Source organism: Eleutherodactylus coqui, chromosome 13 (genome assembly GCF_035609145.1).
Source record: "Eleutherodactylus coqui strain aEleCoq1 chromosome 13, aEleCoq1.hap1, whole genome shotgun sequence".
NCBI lineage: Eukaryota > Metazoa > Chordata > Amphibia > Anura > Eleutherodactylidae > Eleutherodactylus > Eleutherodactylus coqui.
In genome coordinates, this window is record NC_089849.1 from 73,349,821 (window position 1) to 73,370,468 (window position 20,648).

Genomic DNA, 20,648 nt, shown 5'->3' on the forward strand with positions numbered 1-20,648 from the left:
CAACTGACTGAAGGGATATATAGCAGATGTGACTGGTATTGCAAGCTTGGTCCTCTTTGCTTAAATGAGACAGTTTTGCTCTGAGGCCAAGTAACCGAAAAACGTGACGTCACACACTTGGAGAGGCCAAACGTGACGTCACACACTTGGAGGCCACAGTGGTCTCTTCAATCAGCTGATCGACGGGATCCTGTGTGTCAAACCCCCACGATCAACTATTCGTGACCCATCTAGGGCACAGATAATCAGTAATTTAGTGCCGACATGACGAACTTCATCTGAGGGAGTGGGCCTGAATGATAGCAGTCACTGAACAATGAGAACGTCATGAGGGGAGGACCTACTGGATGCACACAGCGCTATAATGACCGACAATCATCTTCAGCAATGGTCGAACCAAACCACCAATCACAAAGAAGTCCGTGAATACCATACGAGCCAATCCCACAGCATCACGCCACCAGGTAAGGATAAAGGGGTCTACCACAACCCCAAACAGCAGCCAGGCGGTGTAACATTTACAAACGCATGTACGCTCCAAATTACTACAAATACGTATTTGCTATTCATTTCCTTCATTCATTCGTCCAATATCAGCGAATACAAAAAAAAAAGCGCCATTACCACTGTATCAGGCGTATGAAGGAAGGGAGCTGCTAAGAAATATTTGCCATTGTGATCTGATGTCAACAAAAGGCGCACACATTTGGAGAGAACACCAATACTGCTTTCTCAAATCTATAAAGCTTCTGGGGGCAAAAACTGCAAAAATATTGGTTATTTAAACCTGAGCCATAAACAAAAAAATCACCAATGTTACCCTCTTATGCCTACTCAAAGCACGTATGTAATAGCCCCCTCTATAACAAGGCCCATTGCGCCCTAAATTCTGTGGTAGTCGTGACCCCATGTGCCCCTTGTCAAATCAAGCCAGCAGGGCCCATCACTAAAATACAGCGCACACTTCTGGACAGAGCTCCAAATGGGAGTTACAACCCACTGCGCTACTTCATAAACAGTATAGAATAGCTGCTCTTCAGAATTTGATGACAGAATCAGTTTGAAAACCACAAATCGGGGTGTGATACAACAGGGCGGCCGCCGCCTCCATAGGGTTTAACGAGCAGCAAATCACAGTTTATACCAGCTGCCATGTGTGAGTAACGTGACTATATAAAGTGTATTGTTCCGATTGTCTGCGTCACAAACTCACCTTTTTAGCGGATAGGGCTAGTTTTTTGGCAGGTGGCGGCGACATTGTAGTTAAAGCCTCACATACACTAGCTAGCGTGGGCGACTTCGACTTCATAGTAGCGCCTGTCCCAGGTTGTTCAGCTTCCATTGTCGGGGAGGAGCATGGAGAAGTTATGTTCTCAACTGTTGGGGTAGTTGGAGTTGAAGCTTGGCCATTCATGTGAGATTCTTGTTGCTTTCCATTTTCCATGTCTTCTTGCTTGGCCTTGTTATTACTTTCCTGGACTTCAGTTTTAACGAGAGAAGCGGCAGATGTGTTCTCGTTATCCCAGTTTGGCTTTGAATCTTCCTGCATTACCGCTTCATTCGTGGGACATGTGGCATGAGAAGCCTTTAACTTGGAATGAAGGGGCTTTTTCATTCGACTCAATTGATCATCCAAAAGACAAGGGGCGTATGAGGTTTTACAGCCGAGCTTAGGAGAAGGGCCTGCACTAAGAGGCCGCATACGGTTAACTCCATTATGGTCCTTGGTGCAAGGCAAAATATGTGTGTGACTGACTGGGATCCCAATGTCTTCCACTTTTTGTGGTTTCTTCTCATGTAACCCATCAGGCTTCTGGAAAGGAAGGAAAAAAATTAAAGTGTTACAAGGCACGGTCAGGGCAGTTCAGATCTAGCAGTCATGTACAGGGCAGATTTTCCTACATCCCCAATGGCAATGCAATAATCCTACTAAGTAGTCCTTTCTAGAACTTTTGCACCAGCATGAATAGGATGCAGACTAAACCAAGCTTTACTGCTTGGCCAACACCTTAAACCCTACAGAGAGGTTTTGAAACATCTGCAATTGCATGGAAATGATGTAGCCGCAGGAGAAGAGAGACATCTGTCAGAGACAGTCAGATTCCCTACAGGGAAGGCAGAAGTGCCTTACTATACATTCCTGCTCGCTGTATACATTGCCCTCTATGCAGTTACAAAGCACAGTTTAATAAAGGGGTTTTCCGTGGAAATACTATTTCAATGAGAGCAGTGCCTGCACTTACAAGCACCGGCCACTACACGGAGGTCAACGTGGAAGCTTCCGCCAAGACCTGTTATTGCGGCGCTGATAGCATGCACCCGCACAGCTGATCAGTTGGGGTCCCGAGCGGCGGCCCCCGGCCGATCGATTATTGATGACCTTTTCTGAGGATAGGTCATCAATAGTATTTCCACAGAAAATCCCTTTAAGCGGTAGATGCAGGGCTTGTTGGGTCTGCACTGTATCTCAGGAGGCTGCATGGTCCCTGTAACTGGGGCCATTACACTCTTTGTAAAAAAATGGAATCAAATGAAGCGCTCTGTGTGCGATTGCAATGTAGATACAAGTAAGGGAGTACTAAAGGATAATTCTGGAGCTGGTCGTGCTTGTCAGATGTTTCTCTCTACTGGTGGTCTTTCGAGGGCATCCTCAGCCCAGTTGCCTTGTGTGCCCTTCACACATCCACTAGTACCAACACCTCCTAACAGTCTGGTTACAACGGACTCAGGTGGTAAGACTGTTCATCCAATCACACTGTGGTACGAGGACTTATAAGCTATTGTTTGTTATCAGCCCGATGACTGAAGCATATTATATACTGTTCTGTTTATTACATATATATCTACCAAATGAAATGTAACCTATTGCATACTAATCTGAGCCTTATTAACATCCCTTCATCTTTGTATAAAATGTAGTTGACTGTACAGTCAGTCTGCTGAGCTATGTAGCTAATCCTCTTCTATGTGATACCGTCTCCCGTATTGTATTCAGAAAGGATACCTTTTTCCTTAGGGAGGGCACCTAGACAGTGAGTGAGGAGGCTCAAATGGCCAGGCACGTTCCTCTGGGTAATATGCAAAATTGATTCCCAGTCATTGGTACAAGGCTTGTATAAAGAGTCTGACTTTGGCTTGAAGGAATGCTGTCTTCCAATAGGTGGCGCTGTGGAGGTTTTATTCCATATTGTAGCTGAATACTGTGTAATTGGATACCAAAAGGAATGTAGCTGCAGACCCCACACTAACACTTTAGGCCCCTCTTCCTTTACTAAGTGAAAGTAAAATATACTTCCTGCTTTCTTTGTTTGATGTTAAAGATAAGATTACCCAAACCTACTTAGGCCCCCTGCACACGGGCGGAAATTCCCGCAGAATTTCTGCCCGTGGAAGCCGCCATAGGATTGCGTTAGAAAACGCAATCCTAGGCAGACGGCCGCGATTTGTCTGGGCGAAATCAGGCGCAGGAAACAAAATGCGGCAATTTACTATATAAACTGATGCATGTGATGTGATAGCCACTCAGAGATTTGTGACCATACGTGTCCCTCGGAGTGAAGTGCCGACACGAATACCAAGATTCATTTCCTACGTGCCCTGGGTGTCGCATCGTACATCAACACCACAACTCCAATCATTTGTAGATCTGCTTGAGATGAAATTGCATGCCCAGTTTTGCAGCAAAACGGCAACTTCTTCTAGAGAGGCTTGATGGTTTTTGACAAAGTGTATGTGAGCCATTAAAAATATACAATGTTACGGTTAGAGATTCGCCTTCCTTCTATACCTGGTCAACAGGTGGAACTTTACCATCACAGGATTGCTTAACACAACAAGTCTGGACATCGTTGGGGGACACTGCACTTTTTCACTTTCTTCATTTTCTTTTCAATTCCCTACCTCTCTGGGTCTTATTCCTCCTACGCCTTTCTTCTTCTCTTATTTGTTCTTTTTCCTTTTGTAAGGCTTCATAAAAACTTTATTGTATTCTCATGCCTGTTATATCACCTCCACTTTAATAGGCTCAACTGTATGTTCCTACTGTGATATTACAGTTGGAGGACTACACTTTATAACTTCCTGTTGAGTCATGACAGATGATTTCTACGCGTGGTACTGGGTGCACTTTGTCTCCACCAGAATAATGGGTGGAGACCTGCTTTGGCAGTTGCGAGTATGATGAAAGACGGGGTGCTGACTCACACCTCCATCCCCCGCAGGGTCTGTGCCGCTGTATTCTGCGATGTGTGCCAGGTTGTGAGCCACCACCACCGCCGTCCTGGAAATGGGGACGGAACAGCACCAACCACCAGTAGCCAATCGGCTGCTAGGGGCGTGACCAGGGTGTATCCTCCACCTAAGCCTGGTCAACAACTAGCTTCCGGTGGAGACAAGATGCACCAGTACCTCTATGCATTGCTTTTGTGGAAGTAAACTTTCTCGAATAAACACTTTTTGAACCATAAAAAAATATAAGTGTTAAAATGCCACTTTAGGTTTATGTAAGATAAGGACAACTCCCACTACCACAAAAAAAATAAAAAAATAAAATACAAAACACCATGCCCTCTCATACCACAGCTTCAAATCATTCATCAAACAATGCATAGACCAGTCGCAAGAGAGAATACACTATAGTGACGCAATGACTGATTTGAAATAAAAACTGAAAACAAATATCTGAATTAATCACCTTCCCAATAAGAGGGGATGAAAGGCTGCCATTGGACTGGGTCTTCTTTAAATTTGGAGGGACAGAGCTGGGACGAGGCATTTGAGTTTGCGACACTTTACACACCGAGGCATCAAAACTCTTTTTGGACTCTGGGACCCTGTGGAGCAGAAGACAATACAAGAGTGAAGCTGGCATGGAGAAGGAAACAAATCCCCTCTTACCATCACCCTCCCATTTGGCTCTTGAACCCTTCTTCCAGTTTAGAGCTCTACTACCTGACTAACCAAACCCCAATCCTACAGCCCAAATTGACATCTTGTAGATGCAGCAATTCCTAAAAGCCATAACTTTATTTTTACCTAAATGTAGTCCTGTTAGGGCTTGTTTTATGTAGGACCAGTTTTGTTTTTGTCCCAGTGGCACCATTTTGGGGGTATATATACACAATTCCAACATTATTTCTTAGAAAAGTTTTTTTTTTTAATTTATTTTTTTTTAAAATACACTTCAAATAAGTTATAACTTTTAAATAATGCGTTAAACTTAATTCTGCCGGCTGTAGCAATTACAGTTTTTATGCTTTACTACTTTTGCACAATAAAATAACCCTTTTTATGAGGGCTCTTTTTTGTGTTTTTTTTCCCTTTTTTAATACCGTGTTTCCCTGAAAATAAGACTGTGTCTTATATTAATTTTTGTTCAAAAAGGTTTAACTTTTTTACATGTATAGCTGCCTGGACACTATTTAAATTGACTTTTTAATTAAATGTTAGCAGGGCTTAATTTTGGAGTAGGGCTTATATTTCAAGCATCCTCAAAAAGCCTGAAAAATCATTTTGCATCCTCAAAAATTCTGGAAAATCACGCTATGTCTTATTTTCAGGGCATGTCTTATTTTCAGGGAAACAGGGTATTAGCAATATTACTTTTTCTCTCTTTATACTTTTTAATGGGAGGTAGGATGAACAAAAAACATCAAATTTGGATTTTTGTTTTTGGCGTTCACCATACCGGATAAGTGAAGGGTCACATATTTTTCTGTCCAATTTAACTTTATTTTTCCCCCCATTATTTGGTCCAACTGCAAAACTTGACCACCTGATTGTTTGAGGACTCCTATAATACAATGCAATACTTCAGTTTTGCAGTCTAGTGTACACGACAGCTTTATGCTCCCTTACACGTCAACGTCAGGGGTTCTGTTCTGACCATAGCCTTATATTGACAAAGCCTATCAGACACTGCCTAAGGCAGAGCTTTACAGGCTGACATACAGGACAAACCTGCAGGCCATTGTTAGACCCCTGGCTGTGATGACAACCAATCGCCATGCTGAGCCTAGAATATGCTACAGGGGGATATACATAGGGCGGAGCCGAAACAGCTCTCTACAGTAACAGCCGTTAGAAAAATTGAAAGCCAGGACCATGGCGATCATCTGATCAAAGGGACACTTTGCTTCAAGTATGGGTTGTGCCAAACCTTTCCAAAGTTTTGCTGTACTATAAGAGCAGCCACAACTGTGACAATCTGTGAAGACAGTCATAGTAATTTTTTGTTAATTACTACAAAACTAACAATTTACAAAAGAAACCTACCTCAGGTAGAAGAGAACATAAGCCTGCTGATTCAGCACAACCTTAATGTTACTGGCATGAACCAGCGAGTCATTCATCTGATACCACTGTCCATTACTAGCCTGCAAAAGAAATGGTCACAAGTATAACAATGAGTCAAGGTGAGGAGTTTAATGCATTTTAATAGCAGATTTGTCAATTTTTTATTTATTTTTTTCAATTGCAAGATTTCACTGTAAGATGTAAAGGCTGGTTGCAGGTATTGAAAATGAATGCACTGATCAATTTCTGATTAAATTCTACCCCTAAATACTGTATCCCACAACCCCACTACCATTGAAGTCTCTTGGGCCAAATCCAAGATGGCTGGCAGGTAACACCACAGTGCCAAGAAGTTTTCCCCCACCCAAGTTAACTATTTGTATCTCTTCATTCAGCAATTATGATGGGTAGCCCCGACTTTTGTATTAACCTGTATTAGAAAGATATAGGTCTAAAATTTGAAATGTTTATTAAAAAGGAGGTAGGAGCAATTCAGATTAAGAATGAGAAAAAAAAAATGATGCTTTAGAAAAAGGAAAGTCTTCATAAAGTCAACCCTTCCTAAGATGGCTACCATCAGCTAATGGGCTACTTGAGCTTCCATCAAGCTCAGCATCTTTCAGTCCCAGTGGTTTGAGACCTCTTGCACGGATAATAGTTGGACACAGTTTAGTGGATATACTTACCTTTACATAACAATAGTAGTGTCCGGCGTGGCAACTGTACCCAGAATGTACAAGAACGGCATAGAGCGCATACATAACAGGGTCACCATTAGTCTGTGACATGTATGGACGGATGTTTAAAAATTCTGGATATCCAACATCCTACAAAGGAGATAGGCAATGATTAGCAAAGTCCGAAGGTCTCCATTATAAAGGGAGTGCTACACACAAATACATGTTAGTTTCTCACCTTGGTTATTTTGCCCCCACTGAAGTTGGCAAACCTTTTCAGTGATAGGGTGAGGACGTTTGATGTGCGATGAACACTAAATCTCTTGGTAGCAGGAACTTTCTTGTTACATCTAAAAAAAACAAAAAAAACAAAGTAAGACTAGATATAAAAGAGCGACCATGACTGATCGTGAGCAATGACTGTTGAAGGGAATCTAATCAATAGACAATGACCTCTGAAATAAAGTCCTAAATTAAGTTTCTATGTCCAGTGTCTTTTTAACAGTTTTTGGTGTCATTAATTTTACAGATCACTATCTGTATTATAATATTACATTCTTGGAAGAAAAAAATAAAAACTATGATCCCCATGCCAGGTCCCCATATTCCGTGCGCCAGCAGCTTTGGCCTCACCTGTGATACCATGCTTACAGGCTGCAGCAGCCTGCGTACGGGACGTCACAGGTTTCTGCAGCCAATCACAGAGCTTAGTGCTCAAGCGCCGAGGCCTGTGATTGGCTGCAGCAGCCTGTGAGGTCACGTACACAAGTTGTCTGTAAACACAGACTAGTGCCAAGGACGGAACTAGGAGATAAAGGGGGCCGGGGGAGGAAAGTATATGACTTTTTACAGCATGAGGAATGTTTTGGGTTTTTTTTAAATAAAAGAGTATAAAATCAATGTTAAAAGTATATTAGAGAATTGCAAAAATGAAAGTACACTTTAAAAAGGTTTAATATTGAAAAATTCTTTCAGGGACAAGTCTCCAATCACAACAGCCTCTATTTATATAGGAGCCAGGACAGGTAGGTTAGGCCTGACAGCCCCCACTGACCTATAATGGGGTCGGCTAGGGTTATGTATTTGTGATGGCAAGACTAGCGCAGCAGACGTTGTCATCCTTGCTGTTAATACTGGATAACTAGTATATCAAAGATTTTTTATTTCAATTTTGTAAATCGCAATGTTTTCAGTCAACATTTGTTCCTAAGGCTTTGCTTATTTTATATATGTAGGATTATTCTGATTTTTGCTAACTGTAAAGTGCTGCATGTTCAGCCATTTAGGGATATTGGTAATGAAGCATATAATTAAAGCACACCTACACTTTTACTGCCTTACCCTACCTGACCATCTGGTGTGCGGAAAGGTTCCTACGTGCTGGATGGCAGTTGCCATAGCAACCATACCATACTCGGTGTGCATCATGTGTAGGGCCAATTAATATGTACCGGTCCAGTGCACAATACGCTCTAGGTGTGGCACACAACAACTGTAATGCCTAGCGAGCAGGTCTGTATCCCAGCCGCCACACGGTCAGGTTGGGTGGGAGATCAAAGTCATAGGTACGCTTTTAGGCCAAACGTCCACGGAGAAAATAGGACCAAAAACGCGTGGGCCTCCTGCACTCATAGGGAATCATTGGGCACCTGTTTTCCCGCAGGGTTGGCTTCCACGGCTTCTATTGAAGCCAATGGAAGCTGTCCGGATCCGCGGAATGGAAGCAAAGACAGCTAAGAAAGGAGTTTAAAAACAAAAAAAAAAAAAGGAAGACACAGCGCCGCCAGCGTCCTGAGTGCTTCCGCCGGGCAGAATAAAGAAGATCCGGCCTGCACAGAGGAGAGCCCCGCAGGGTCCAGACAGGTGAGTATAGTGTATTTTGTGGCCTCATGTCTGCAGGATTCTGCACGGGGGAACCATGCGGGTCCGTGGACATGAGGCCTAAAGCTTTCAATTAACACTTTAAACCCCCACTGTTCATAATGCTCTTCTTACTTTGCACACATGTAGGCATTTTCTCCACTTAAAACATCCGATCTTACAAACAGCTCCAGAGCTCGAATAATGTTTGCAGAGTGCTGTGAACAACAACAACAAAAAAAGGTAAATAATACCGTACTGATATAAAACACATAGGACACAATTACACAGTTTTGAAATTCCGCTACTAATGTGGCGTTCAGGTATGATAACCAATCATGTACGCTCAGGCCTCCCACACACAGGTGCTTTTTACTTCGGCACTTTTAGCACTGCGCTAAATCGCGGTATAATATTTCCATTGTTTTCAATGCAGGATCCGACCCGGTTGTGTGCAGGAGGCCTTAACCAGAGGTGACCTTTTAATATCCATAAAAGCAGTAGAGAAAGCTAGCTGGGTCACATGTACTGCTGGGGTTATAAAAGACCAAACGCCTTAGCCCAGCTACTAAAAGTGATGCCTGCATAGAGCTGTGTGACCACTGAAGAGCTTATCCTGACGTTCGGATAGAGCCGACCGAGTCATCAGCCCAACAGAACAAAGAAATGCCAGCCAAGCAACATAAATGCCAAAGGCTGCCATTTATCACACCTGGTGAACTACAATGTACTCCAGACCAAGTCAGTGCCAGGCCACACTGCATTTTTTTTAATTGACTATTTTCCATTATAATCAAGATTGTAATCTGCACTGAAAACCAAAAGTCAAAGATGTAATGGGAGCTGCCAGCAGCAGAGTCCACAATAGCAGACTTAACTCATCAGCCTATATAAAAGGTGACTTAAAGAAGCTCTGATCCTAATGATTGTACTGTACCGGGGAAGAACAATCGTATTAATCATTGTCCGTTCCCCTATATGGCTGACATTGGCCTGTGTAAAGGCCATTTAAATAAGCTCCGATCTCAGAGATCAAGGCTCATCTAAACAGCTGCTTCCAGACCATGCAAAAGGGACTAGTCTTAAGCATACGCATTCAAAACCAACCTACCTTTAAAATAGTAATATAGATACATTAGTGACAGAAATAGAAAGTTAAGTTACCCGTATCTCCAGCGCAATATCCAGATATGGGTCAAATGTGTCAGAGACGCTCTTACAAACCGAACATTTTACTAAAAGAAAGAAGAAGAGTTTTAGGTTCAATTATCTTTTTTGTCCAAACGTACAGAGAGACGACCTTTCCTCACTCACCTCGAGAACGCAAGTAGCCCCCAAATATCTGGTGGACTAAAGTGGTTGCTTGACTTTGGCGATCCAGCCTAGAAAGAAGATAAGAGTTTCATCCAAATCCTTTTCAAAAACCCTTGTAACAAAGTAGATTTATTAAAAACAAACATTGACACATTTCTTACTAGGAACAGTTTAAAGGGCCACTCTGGCGAAAACACATTTCTCATGTCTGCTCCCCTCACCTGATTGCCTGTCACACTCGAGGTCTCCAATTCCCTGCAGTGAAGTTTCCTGTCTGATGCTTATCAGTCACCACAATGAGGCGGAGATTTTTTTTTTAACTTTGTTTCACATCTAACACAACAACATTGGGCCAGCTTCACACAGGTGTAAGCGCATTTATGCTCACGCCTGTGCGCATTGTACTCCAAGAGGCCAGGAGTTTCAGACAGAAAGAAATAACTAACCAGGGTAACACTGGCTTGTATATACTGTGGCATAGCTACATAAGGAATGAATAAAAAATAAATAAAAAATACCCACAAGAGTGGCCCTTAAAAAGACAAGGGCAACTGTACAGATGTGTAATAAGAAGATTAACCTAGTAGATGCCAAGGGCAAGTTCACTAGATAGAATCCACGGTGGATTTTACCTTGTAGATTTGCACTCCTGTGTGCCACGGATCTGTATGCGAAATTACCCCCTTTTCAAAAGGGCAAATTCACATATGGATGTCTCGACATGGATTCCGTATCAAATGGACAGGTCATTTTTTTCCCCTACCCAAGAATTTCAAGTCTGCATGCATAAAAAAAAAACCCATACTGTAAAACAAATGGTTCACCTTAGACTTAGAATGAAAGTCAAATCTGCAGCAAAGTCCGCTGGAACAGACCCGAAGAGCTTCCAGTACCAGAATTTAGAACGAAGTGTGTATTGTGCCTGGAATTCAGCTAAAAGCGACATTTGGACAGACAGCAGCTCACAATGCTCCACTCAAATGTCCTTTCCAGATGGATTCCAGGCCCAGTGTACAGCTCAGGGAGCCGTTTAGAGCGAGCTCTTAGCATCTACTAAATTAACTTTATATTGACAGATTATAGTCATTCTTTATTATTACAGTGCTTATAGATATCCCTGTTTAAAGTATCTCTTTCAGCCATTACAATTGACACAAGTATTGAAAGTCACATTTAACCCTTTGCAATCCAATTTTGGATTCAGAGTTTCCTAGTGGGCTCTCTCTTTTTGCCATTATACAATGGTGCCATCTGCTGGCTTGAGCCAGTACTGCACTACGTGACATGCCGGAGAGGCTACCCAACAACAGAGCGGCCAGTAATCTACAGTAAGAATACCCTGCCGGACGTCTTCCGACATCAGAGCTGTACAGCCTTCAATCAGAATGTCTTTAGACGTCAGACAGTGGATTGGAAAGGGTTAAAGGGAATCAGCTAAGCTTACGGGCTCTAAGTAGACAACATGCCCAGTCCAGGATGTAGGTATACTTATCCTCCCTCCTGTTCCCCTGGTATCCGCTGTTAAACTGGCCACTGAACGCTTCTGGTGGATTACCTAGTTGTGCACACAGCACGAGAGGACTACTTAGTGCTGGCCTACGTAGTCCACATTTGCACTGCAGTTGAGGGTTTGAGAGCCGACAGCGGGGAAAGCAAGTATAAAACTTACTGTACATCCCCGAACTCCACATTTCCGCTAATTTGAGCCCATAAGCTTAGCTTCTAGTGCTCAAAGTAGTTAGAAGTCCCTTTAATTTGTATTAAATTAGTATTCAAAGATGAAGATCACCACAAAAGGTTATTTGGAGCCTTACTTGGCATATCCATTCAAACAAGCCTTTTGCATTGCATCAATTGTGTACCGCAGGAACTCGTGTGCATCTTCTTGGCTCCCAAATCGGAAATGACGGGCAATTTCTAAATTAAGAATAAAAAGAGGCAAGATAATTAATGCTGTTGAAAATTACTGCCATCTGATAAATTTGGGGGCTCTCCTCTTCAGAAAAAAAAAAAAAAGTGTTCACTATGTGCTATGAATTATGTGGTAACTAGAGATGAGCGAGCGTACTCGGATAAGCACTACTCGCTCGAGTAATTGGCTTTATCCGAGTACCGCTGTGCTCGTCCCTGAAGAGTCGGGTGCCGCTGCGGCTGACAGGTGAGTCGCAGCGGGGAGCAGGGGAGAGCGGGCGGGAGAGAGGGAGAGAAAGATCTTACCTCCGTTCCTCCCCGCTCTCCCCTGCAGCTCCCCGCTCCGTGCCGGCACCCGAATCTTTAGCCCCGAGCACAGCGATACTCGGATAAAGCCAATTACTCGAGCGAGTAGTGCTTATCCGAGTACGCTCGCTCATCTCTAGTGGTAACTATTTAGCAGGTCAGTAGGATCACAGCGATACTAAAAAAAAATTTTTGCTTTTTTAATATTTTACTACATTTGTATAATAAAAGCACACAAAAAGTTAATTTGTCATCATGTCACCATATTCTGATAGCTCTAGCCTTTTAGGGCTTTTTGTCTTTTGAGGGATGATTTGAACTTATCATCGCTACCATTTTGGAGTACATACAGCTTTCTGACGACTAAACAATTGCCCACAATGCAAAGGAGAGTCAAAATTACTCTTTTCTCAATTTAGTATTGAATCTGTAACAATTACTGGTTATCGGTAAATAAAGGTAAAATGTAACTCTTACTCTTCAGTTCCCGAATAAAAGAAACCGGCTTGATAGAATTTCCACTGTTGGCAAAGGCTTGAATGAGATGGTTCTGCATAATGCACAGCATACAGAATCCACCCTGTTGACCTGAAAAGAAGTTAGAAAGTTTGTGTAATTGTGCTCTCCAGAACGGAAAGCCCTCATCATACAGGGAGGGCGTCTCAAAAGTGTGGAAACACCATTATAGAAAATGAAAACCGTTTGGCCGACATGATCCAATTTTGCATACATGCTGTGGGGGAATGAAAAACCAGTTAGGCCATGTCACCAACATGACGGCCATTTTGAATCCACCTCTGATTTTTCCAATAGAACAGTAGGTATGTGGTATATCATACTGGTAGAGAATTTCACAAGAAACACATCGTTAGGCTTCATTTTAACATAATGTTTGTTCCTATGATCATATAGTGTTTTCTCTTTATTACAGGCAATGTGAATACAGAACTTGTTGAGATCGTCCTTCTGTTAGGCGAACAAAGCACTTCTGTCATCATAGAACATTTCAATCGGCGCCACCCAAACAAGCCTCCCATTACCCACAGTGCAGTTGCCAAACTTTTTGCAAGATCTGCCTCATCACTGAACGTCAGCTAATGGAGAAAACGAGGGTATATTGAAAGTTGCCGAGTCCCCCATTCTGACGGTCTGGGTCGTCCTCCCATCAAGTGTTGCAGCATCTACAATTCGTAAGGATGCCATTCATGTGTAGGCAAAATATGCTGTATGGAGGCACGGCTGGCCCCACATTCTCAAGAGTGATGGTGAGCGCTATGTTATGAGCTCTTGAGGCCAGAACAGTGGCTGCTAGATCCATAGCGGTCATCCATCTCTCAGTTTATGGACAACAGAACCCGTTTCTCAGAATTTGGCAAGAAGTTTGGAAACCATTCGAAGTGGATCTGTCACCAAACCTATTGATTACTTGAAGACTAGTTGGTTATCCAAGACCCCCAAACACTCTCTATCCCTCTATTTACGTTACAATGATCATCTTTGTAAAAGGACCCACTATTACAAATATATGCTGTTTCTCCAATTTGGCCCACGGTCACGTGCCCCTACTGTCAAGACCACTGGACTTTTGCTGAGGTCATATATACAAGCCCTTGCGGCTCAGTATATGACCATGTCACCAGCGGTGGGCCATGCTTGTATTTTTGATGAACTGTCCACGTACAGATGTCCTTCAGTCATGATCAGCGCATGCACAGTTCATAGCATGACTATTGGACCAAACGGCACAAAAAAAAAAAAAAAGTTAACAGCACTAAATATAGTGGACTCAGAATTATGTGTCCGCTGTATTCATGAGGCGATCACTAAAAAAGTTCACCTAAAAATGTGAAATGGTAGTTAGACACAAGGCTCACCAAACTTATAAAAGTAACGCGATGGAGTAGAACTTTCAAGTTTCCAGACAAGTGTAAATGTACTCACAGTTGCGGCTGTGCTCCTTAGACAACAGGTAGTTAGCCAGAGGAGGGGTGTAAGTCAGACACTGAACAGTAGAATTGAGAAAGCAAGTATTTCCCAGATTTTGAAGGCCCGCTCCCACCCTGGAGACTCGCTCCCATTTCATGGATAACTTCTCAACTGGAAAAAGCACCTTCTGAGGGTGAGGAACTCCATCGGAGCTACTAGAGGCAAGGTCACCGCCTGCAAGGAAATAGGAACAGAAGAAATGAAAGTCGTGCCAAAGCCTAGCAAAATTACATCCCTTTAAGACATGGGAAATCCCCCTTTAATGGGTCACTCCAGAGAGAACACATTTTTCTATTACGGCTCCTGTCACTTGATTGTTTGTCACACTCTGGATGTCTCCTATGTATAGTGTGCTTATATACAGTGCAGGCTCCAGTCTGATACATAACAGACACCATCTTGATTTTTAGATTTTCCTCTGCTTTGTTTTCCTCTATGCTGTGTTAGCTATCGCCATGATGCATCAGTACAGACTCACCTGACCAATTAGAGCCAGTACCATTTCTGCCTGTTGGGAGGACAGTGTGATTATCATTACCCTCTAGATTTTCCTAGATAAGACCATAAGTATACAGTCAGGAGGATGAAGGGTCATCTTCTTAATTATAACTGTGACAGGAGCCTCTAATCTTTAGCAATAACTGTGCTAGGAGTTTGGATACTACTATACTGGTTTAGCATGGTCGAAGCAGCGACAATCAAGACGCCACTTTTTTCTTCACCGTTGATGTGCAAAGTTATTCTCTACTCCCCCATCAACAACGAATGACAGCCGCTGATGTATCTACACCTACACAGCGTATCCAAAAGCAGGTATCATACCTACAGGACAATGCTGGACGTAAACTTACACAACTGTTGGCCCGACTGCCATAAATACACAGGCCAGGTGAGCATGCATCTAGGGGAACGCAACCCGCCTAATTGCTCTTTTCTGCAAAACAGATGCCAGGCTTCCCCCATACACATCATTAATAGGTGCAGCTACTTGTAAGTAAAGGGCTACATCTACAAGTGTGTCACAATTATATTTTAGGGTACTTTTAGGCCCCGTCCATGGGCTTGATTTCATCATGTCTGAAGCTTTCTATAGCGTTGCTATGGAAAGCACCGGCCCCCTGTTCACAAGCGGAAAAATCACTGCGATTCTCTGCTGTCAGCCTGTCAGATTAGGCTGACAGCAGAGATCAGTCTGCGGCTCCTGCGCCCGGGCAGCGCCCGTGGACAGGCAGCCTTCTACGGCACAACTGTTGGGCGCTTAGGCACCCAATAGCTCTACTAGCGATAACCGCTCTAGGAATGAAGGCAGAGCGGGCCAGAGATCTCTTCCGGTTGTCCGCATCCAATGAGTAAACAGGCAGTCATTCAAAAATGAATGACTGCCTGTTTAAAGCAAGCGCCAATAGCCACTTGGTTTTTAGGGGAGCTAAAAGCCAAGTGCCCCTGACAAGTGAGCCATCTTCGCTTACTGCGATGTCAAGTCCATCTTTTGAGTAACTCAGCCCATGTAAAAGTCTCTAGTGTCTTGATATATTGGAAAGACTGAATGCAAAGGGCAGGAGTGTTCTATATGGAGAATCCAGTGCTGCTGTAGTGCTCATATACTTGGCAGCTAGGTTCGAATATATATACCTCATTATATACACAAACAACCCAAAGTGGAACCTTTCCAAGTACATACTCTGCCTCTGGCACCCCTCCAGGCTCCTCTGTGAAGTCGGAGGTTGAAGATTTGGACTCAACAGGATATATTTGCTCTTCAACGTCTCCAACTGGTAGTAGAAACTCTTGCTTGCAGGTTCAAACTCGATTTTCTGTAGAAGAATCTTCTTAGCAGAGGAGGTGAGCAGCTTCCCGAGCTCCACATCATCGGAGTACTTCCGACCCGGCTTCAGGGCGTCTTTCAGTTTCTCCACAATCGGCATGCTTGCTCTATGATGGAAGATGAAACAAGATGAATAGACCAACATTCCCCACTTCACACCTATTTAGGATCCAGATCACAAGGCAGCTGCACATGGCGCCCGCGGACAGCTGTATGCCACCTCCGGTTATACCCCGTCGTATGCGATGGCCCCCCAGACCATCAATCACAGCAGCAGGATTGAGACGCTCATTTCTAGGAATACAAACAGCCATTGTCAGCGCCCAAACTAAACCTGGAAGTGTCGCTAAAGACAACCCCGTTCCACTCCGTAGTGTCCAGTTTAGTTGTCCACGACACCACTGCAAACGGAGATGACGGTGGGTGTCGGAGGCTGAACACGTAACGGGTGATGCGAGACCAAATGTCCTTCAGCCAAGTATCTGGAAATGGTTCATAAATGATGGCGCCACCCGTCTCCGGAAGGTGGACAACAAAATAGTTGGAGCTGCTGGTGCTTGTCGAACGATCAGACGCTCCTCTCTACTGGTGGTCTGTAGGGGGCGTCCTGAGCTCAGTCACCTTGTGTGCCCCCATCCACTCGTCCCAACATCCCCTTACAGTCTGGCCAGAACGGACAATTCATGGATATGGCCATCCAGCTTCTCACATCCCAATAATGCGCCCCTCTCAGACTCTGGTAACGGGGTGACATCTCTTCTCTGCGTCGTTGAGGCAACTGGTGGTCAACAAGCTCTACACAAGCAGAAAAGAGGTCACTACACACAAGGAGCCTCCGAGAGCCTCTTATAGGCCAAGGGGGGAACCACTTTTAGGGCCTCAGGTGACAAGACTGTTCATCTAATCACCTCTATATATCTGCCTGAGATGGAACTGCATGCTGGGTTTTGCAGCAAAATGACAACTTCCAGGGTCTGGATTTTCTTACAAAGCGTGTATCTAGAAGTGTCTACAACATGTGCAGCGCTGCGCCATACGGCTACGGAGAGGCGGGTCACACGGGACGTCAACGATGCAAAGTCTGTGCAGAGGGAAGAAAACCTGCAGCATTGTAGATTATTGGTAAAAGCCCTTCTGCATGCAATGAGATAAATATTCTCAGCCCTCCTGCTGTCCCCATCTCCCCTCATGTTTACAGGCACTGCAGCCAATGACAGAGCTCCGCTATTAGCTGCTGTGTCTGTAACATCCTGTAAGCCATCTGGGACTGCAGCTGTAAACAAACACAGGCTTGGAGGACCGAGCAGTGGTGCGGTGAGTATATGATGAGTTGCTATGTTACTGCCTCCAGAGGGGCTTTTACCAATAAGCTGCACATCAGGGGCAAAATAAATGCATTTCAGAGAACGTTCTACTATTTTGTGTAGACCGCCGGCCCTGCACACACCATAGTAGAGCGCAGAGAGGGTGCCCCTACCTACCGCCACAGGGCGCTGCACTACATGATGCTCCTAATAAAACGGCTGCCCCAAGTGCAAACGGGATGGTGATGATGTCAGTAGCCCCCCCCTCACGCGTGCCACAACCCTACAAGAGCGTGGAAGAGACCCCCATCCAGCCTCCTCACTGATGGAACACACACCCCAGAGCGATGGCCGCCGACCATGTGAGACGTGAAAAAAAAAAATTATATATATATATAGTTGGATCGTTCGAATCTGAATACTTGTTTAGTGTAAACACGGACAACGAGCGAATGGCGGCCGATACGCAAATGAATTATTGTTAATTTCTTTCAAGCGTGAAGAATTATCGCCGCTCGTTCGCCAATCCTTCACTTTAAACGCCAATCTTTCCATCGCTCTCACTTATATAGCAAACAATTTGCAAGCGAGCGACTTACGACGAGCGAACGAAAAGTCGTCCCGCATAACGGCGCCCCCCGCGCGACCCTGGCATAACGGCGCCCCCCGCGCGACCCTGGCATAACGGCGCCCCCCGCGCGACCCTGGCATAACGGCGCCCCCCGCGCGACCCTGGCATAACGGCGCCCCCGGCATAACGGCGACCCCGGCATAACGGCGACCCCCGCGCGACCCTGGCATAACGGCGACCCCCGCGCGACCCTGGCATAACGGCGACCCCCGCGCGACCCTGGCATAACGGCGACCCCCGCGCGACCCTGGCCACGCCTGCGTTAAAGCAGCTGTGAGAAGCCTGCGGCACAGATCAGGCGCGACATACTGGACAAAATAGCGCAGCACGCTTTGCTATTCTGTCCGGTAAAATTGCGAGCAGCATGATAGAAACTCAGTGGCTGGCATTGTAGTCGGCGGGGTCTATTGGGTGCCCGTGACGATACGGCGCGTCCAGCGGCTCCGACGAGAACAGGAATGTGATCAGTCTTCGGGCGACCGCGCACGGGCAGGTTGGATTCCAACAGGGATCTCGCAGCGGACGCAGACCCCGGCGGTGACCCCGACTAAGGCCCCCTGTCCACGGGCGTGACTCCGCCGGCAGTAAATCACTGGCGAATCATGCCGTCTGAAGCTTTCCTGAGCGTTGCTATGGAGAGCGCCGCCCTCGTCCACGGGCAGAGAATCACTGCGATTCTCCGCTCGCGGCCGTCATTTTGCAGCATGCTGCGAATTGGCGCGATTCTCCGCGGTCAGCCTGTCAGATAGGCGAACAGCAGAGATCCGGTGCAGGCCTCTGCTCCCCGGCGGCGGCTCCTGCGGCACACCACAGCGCCCATGGACAGCGGGCCTTACCTGTCGGGCGTCTTCTCTCTGCAGATGTGCCACTTGGTGCGCCACCACACATGCGCAGGGCAGAGCCGTCGCACCGGCGATGGCGCGGATCCGTGGCGACTCACCACGGGACAGACGGCTTCTGTTAACTGCAATGGAGGAGCCCGTGAGGCTCGCACTAGAATAAGCCATGCTGCCATTTTCACCCCAGTTGATTTCCGCTCGTGGGCACAGAAAAGCATGTCCAGTGGGCGAACGTCCGCTGCGGATCCTGCAGTGCAAATACGGCCATGGGGCCTGATAGAAGCAGCCATCACTGGGAGTTCAGCTCTGGAGCCCTCTAGCCGGGGCAGCTCATATACACAGGCCCGGCGGCGCCCACACGCGGGCGGCGGCCATGCCCCAGCTGTGCACATGTGGAGCGGCTGACGTGACAGCACCGGTCCCCGCACGGCGGTATACACGGGCCCCCCGCACGGCGGTACACACGGGCCCCCCGCACGGCGGTACACACGGGCCCCCGCAGTACTAGCACCCTGCGCCCCCCGTGCTCCGCACTTACCCGGCCCGCTCACTCCTCTCCGGACTCTTTCCTCGCAGTGACTTCCGCCCCGGTGATATCCGTCCGCAGCGCGCCGGCTACCTCATGGCGCCGCGGCGGCTGTATGCAGTGAGGAGCCCGGGCGGCGGTCACACACCCCGCGGCCGAGCTGCAGCCATGCTGGCGGGGTCCGGCTGTGGGGGACGGGAGGGTCAGTGGCTGCAGACCGCGGGGCCGCTGCTGGGGGGTATACGGGCCGTGCAGCAGGCTGTGGAGTCCGCCATTTTGTGGGCTGTAGACGGAGCCAATAAGGATGAAGCTGCGCGCTGTTTACTGGCAGGCCGAGAGGACGGAGACGTGATGTCACTTATTACTAGGGGGGACGGGCTGCGGCCGGCTGACGGCAACATGAGGGCTGCGGGGAGGGTGCTGTACCGCGTTGTATGAGGGAGGAGGCTGTGGGGGACGGTGCTGTACCCCGTTATATGAGGGAGGAGGCTGTGGGGACGGTGCAGTACCCCGTTATATGAGGGAGAAGGCTGCAGGGACGGTGCTGTACCGCGTTGTATGAGGGAGGAGGCTGCTGTACCCCGTTGTATGAGGGAGGAGGCTGCTGTACCCCGTTGTATGAGGGAGGAGGCTGCTGTACCCTGTTGTATGAGGGAGGAGGCTGCGGGGACGGTGCTGTACCCCGTTGTATGAGGGAGGAGGCTGTGGGGGATGGTGGTGTACCCCGTTATATGAGGGAGGAGGCTGTGGGGACGGTGCAGTACCCCGTTATATGAGGGAGAAGGCTGCGGGGACGGTGCTGTACCCCGTTATATGAGGGAGGAGGCTGCGGGGACGGTGCTGGACCCCGTTGTATGAGGGAGGAGGCTGCTGGACCCCGTTGTATGAGGGAGGAGGCTGCTGGACCCCGTTGTATGAGGGAGGAGGCTGCTGGACCCCGTTGTATGAGGGAGGAGGCTGCTGGACCCCGTTGTATGAGGGAGGAGGCTGCTGGACCCCGTTGTATGAGGGAGGAGGCTGCTGTACCCCGTTGTATGAGGGAGGAGGCTGTGGGGGATGGTGGTGTACCCCGTTATATGAGGGAGGAGGCTGTGGGGACGGTGCAGTACCCCGTTATATGAGGGAGAAGGCTGCGGGGACGGTGCTGTACCCCGTTATATGAGGGAGGAGGCTGC

The 20,648-nt window shown here is 46.5% G+C and overlaps 1 protein-coding gene across 1 annotated transcript in view; it reads right to left on the minus strand.

The window, feature by feature from the left end:
* Window positions 1–19,777, minus strand: part of USP36 (ubiquitin specific peptidase 36) — a 35,096-nt gene extending 15,319 nt beyond the window's left edge. Inside the window, exons 1-13 of the mRNA XM_066587155.1 lie at window positions 19,486–19,777; window positions 16,030–16,280; window positions 14,304–14,522; window positions 12,840–12,950; window positions 11,960–12,062; window positions 10,146–10,213; window positions 9,996–10,066; window positions 8,967–9,049; window positions 7,210–7,321; window positions 6,981–7,121; window positions 6,274–6,374; window positions 4,694–4,832; window positions 1,214–1,813 (exon numbers count right to left, since the gene is read on the minus strand). Of these exons, the coding sequence (XP_066443252.1) occupies window positions 1,214–1,813; window positions 4,694–4,832; window positions 6,274–6,374; window positions 6,981–7,121; window positions 7,210–7,321; window positions 8,967–9,049; window positions 9,996–10,066; window positions 10,146–10,213; window positions 11,960–12,062; window positions 12,840–12,950; window positions 14,304–14,522; window positions 16,030–16,273 (1,992 nt within the window). The 5' untranslated portion in view covers window positions 16,274–16,280; window positions 19,486–19,777. The remainder of the gene's footprint in view (window positions 1–1,213; window positions 1,814–4,693; window positions 4,833–6,273; window positions 6,375–6,980; window positions 7,122–7,209; window positions 7,322–8,966; window positions 9,050–9,995; window positions 10,067–10,145; window positions 10,214–11,959; window positions 12,063–12,839; window positions 12,951–14,303; window positions 14,523–16,029; window positions 16,281–19,485) is intronic.
* Window positions 19,778–20,648: the final 871 nt, after the last annotated feature.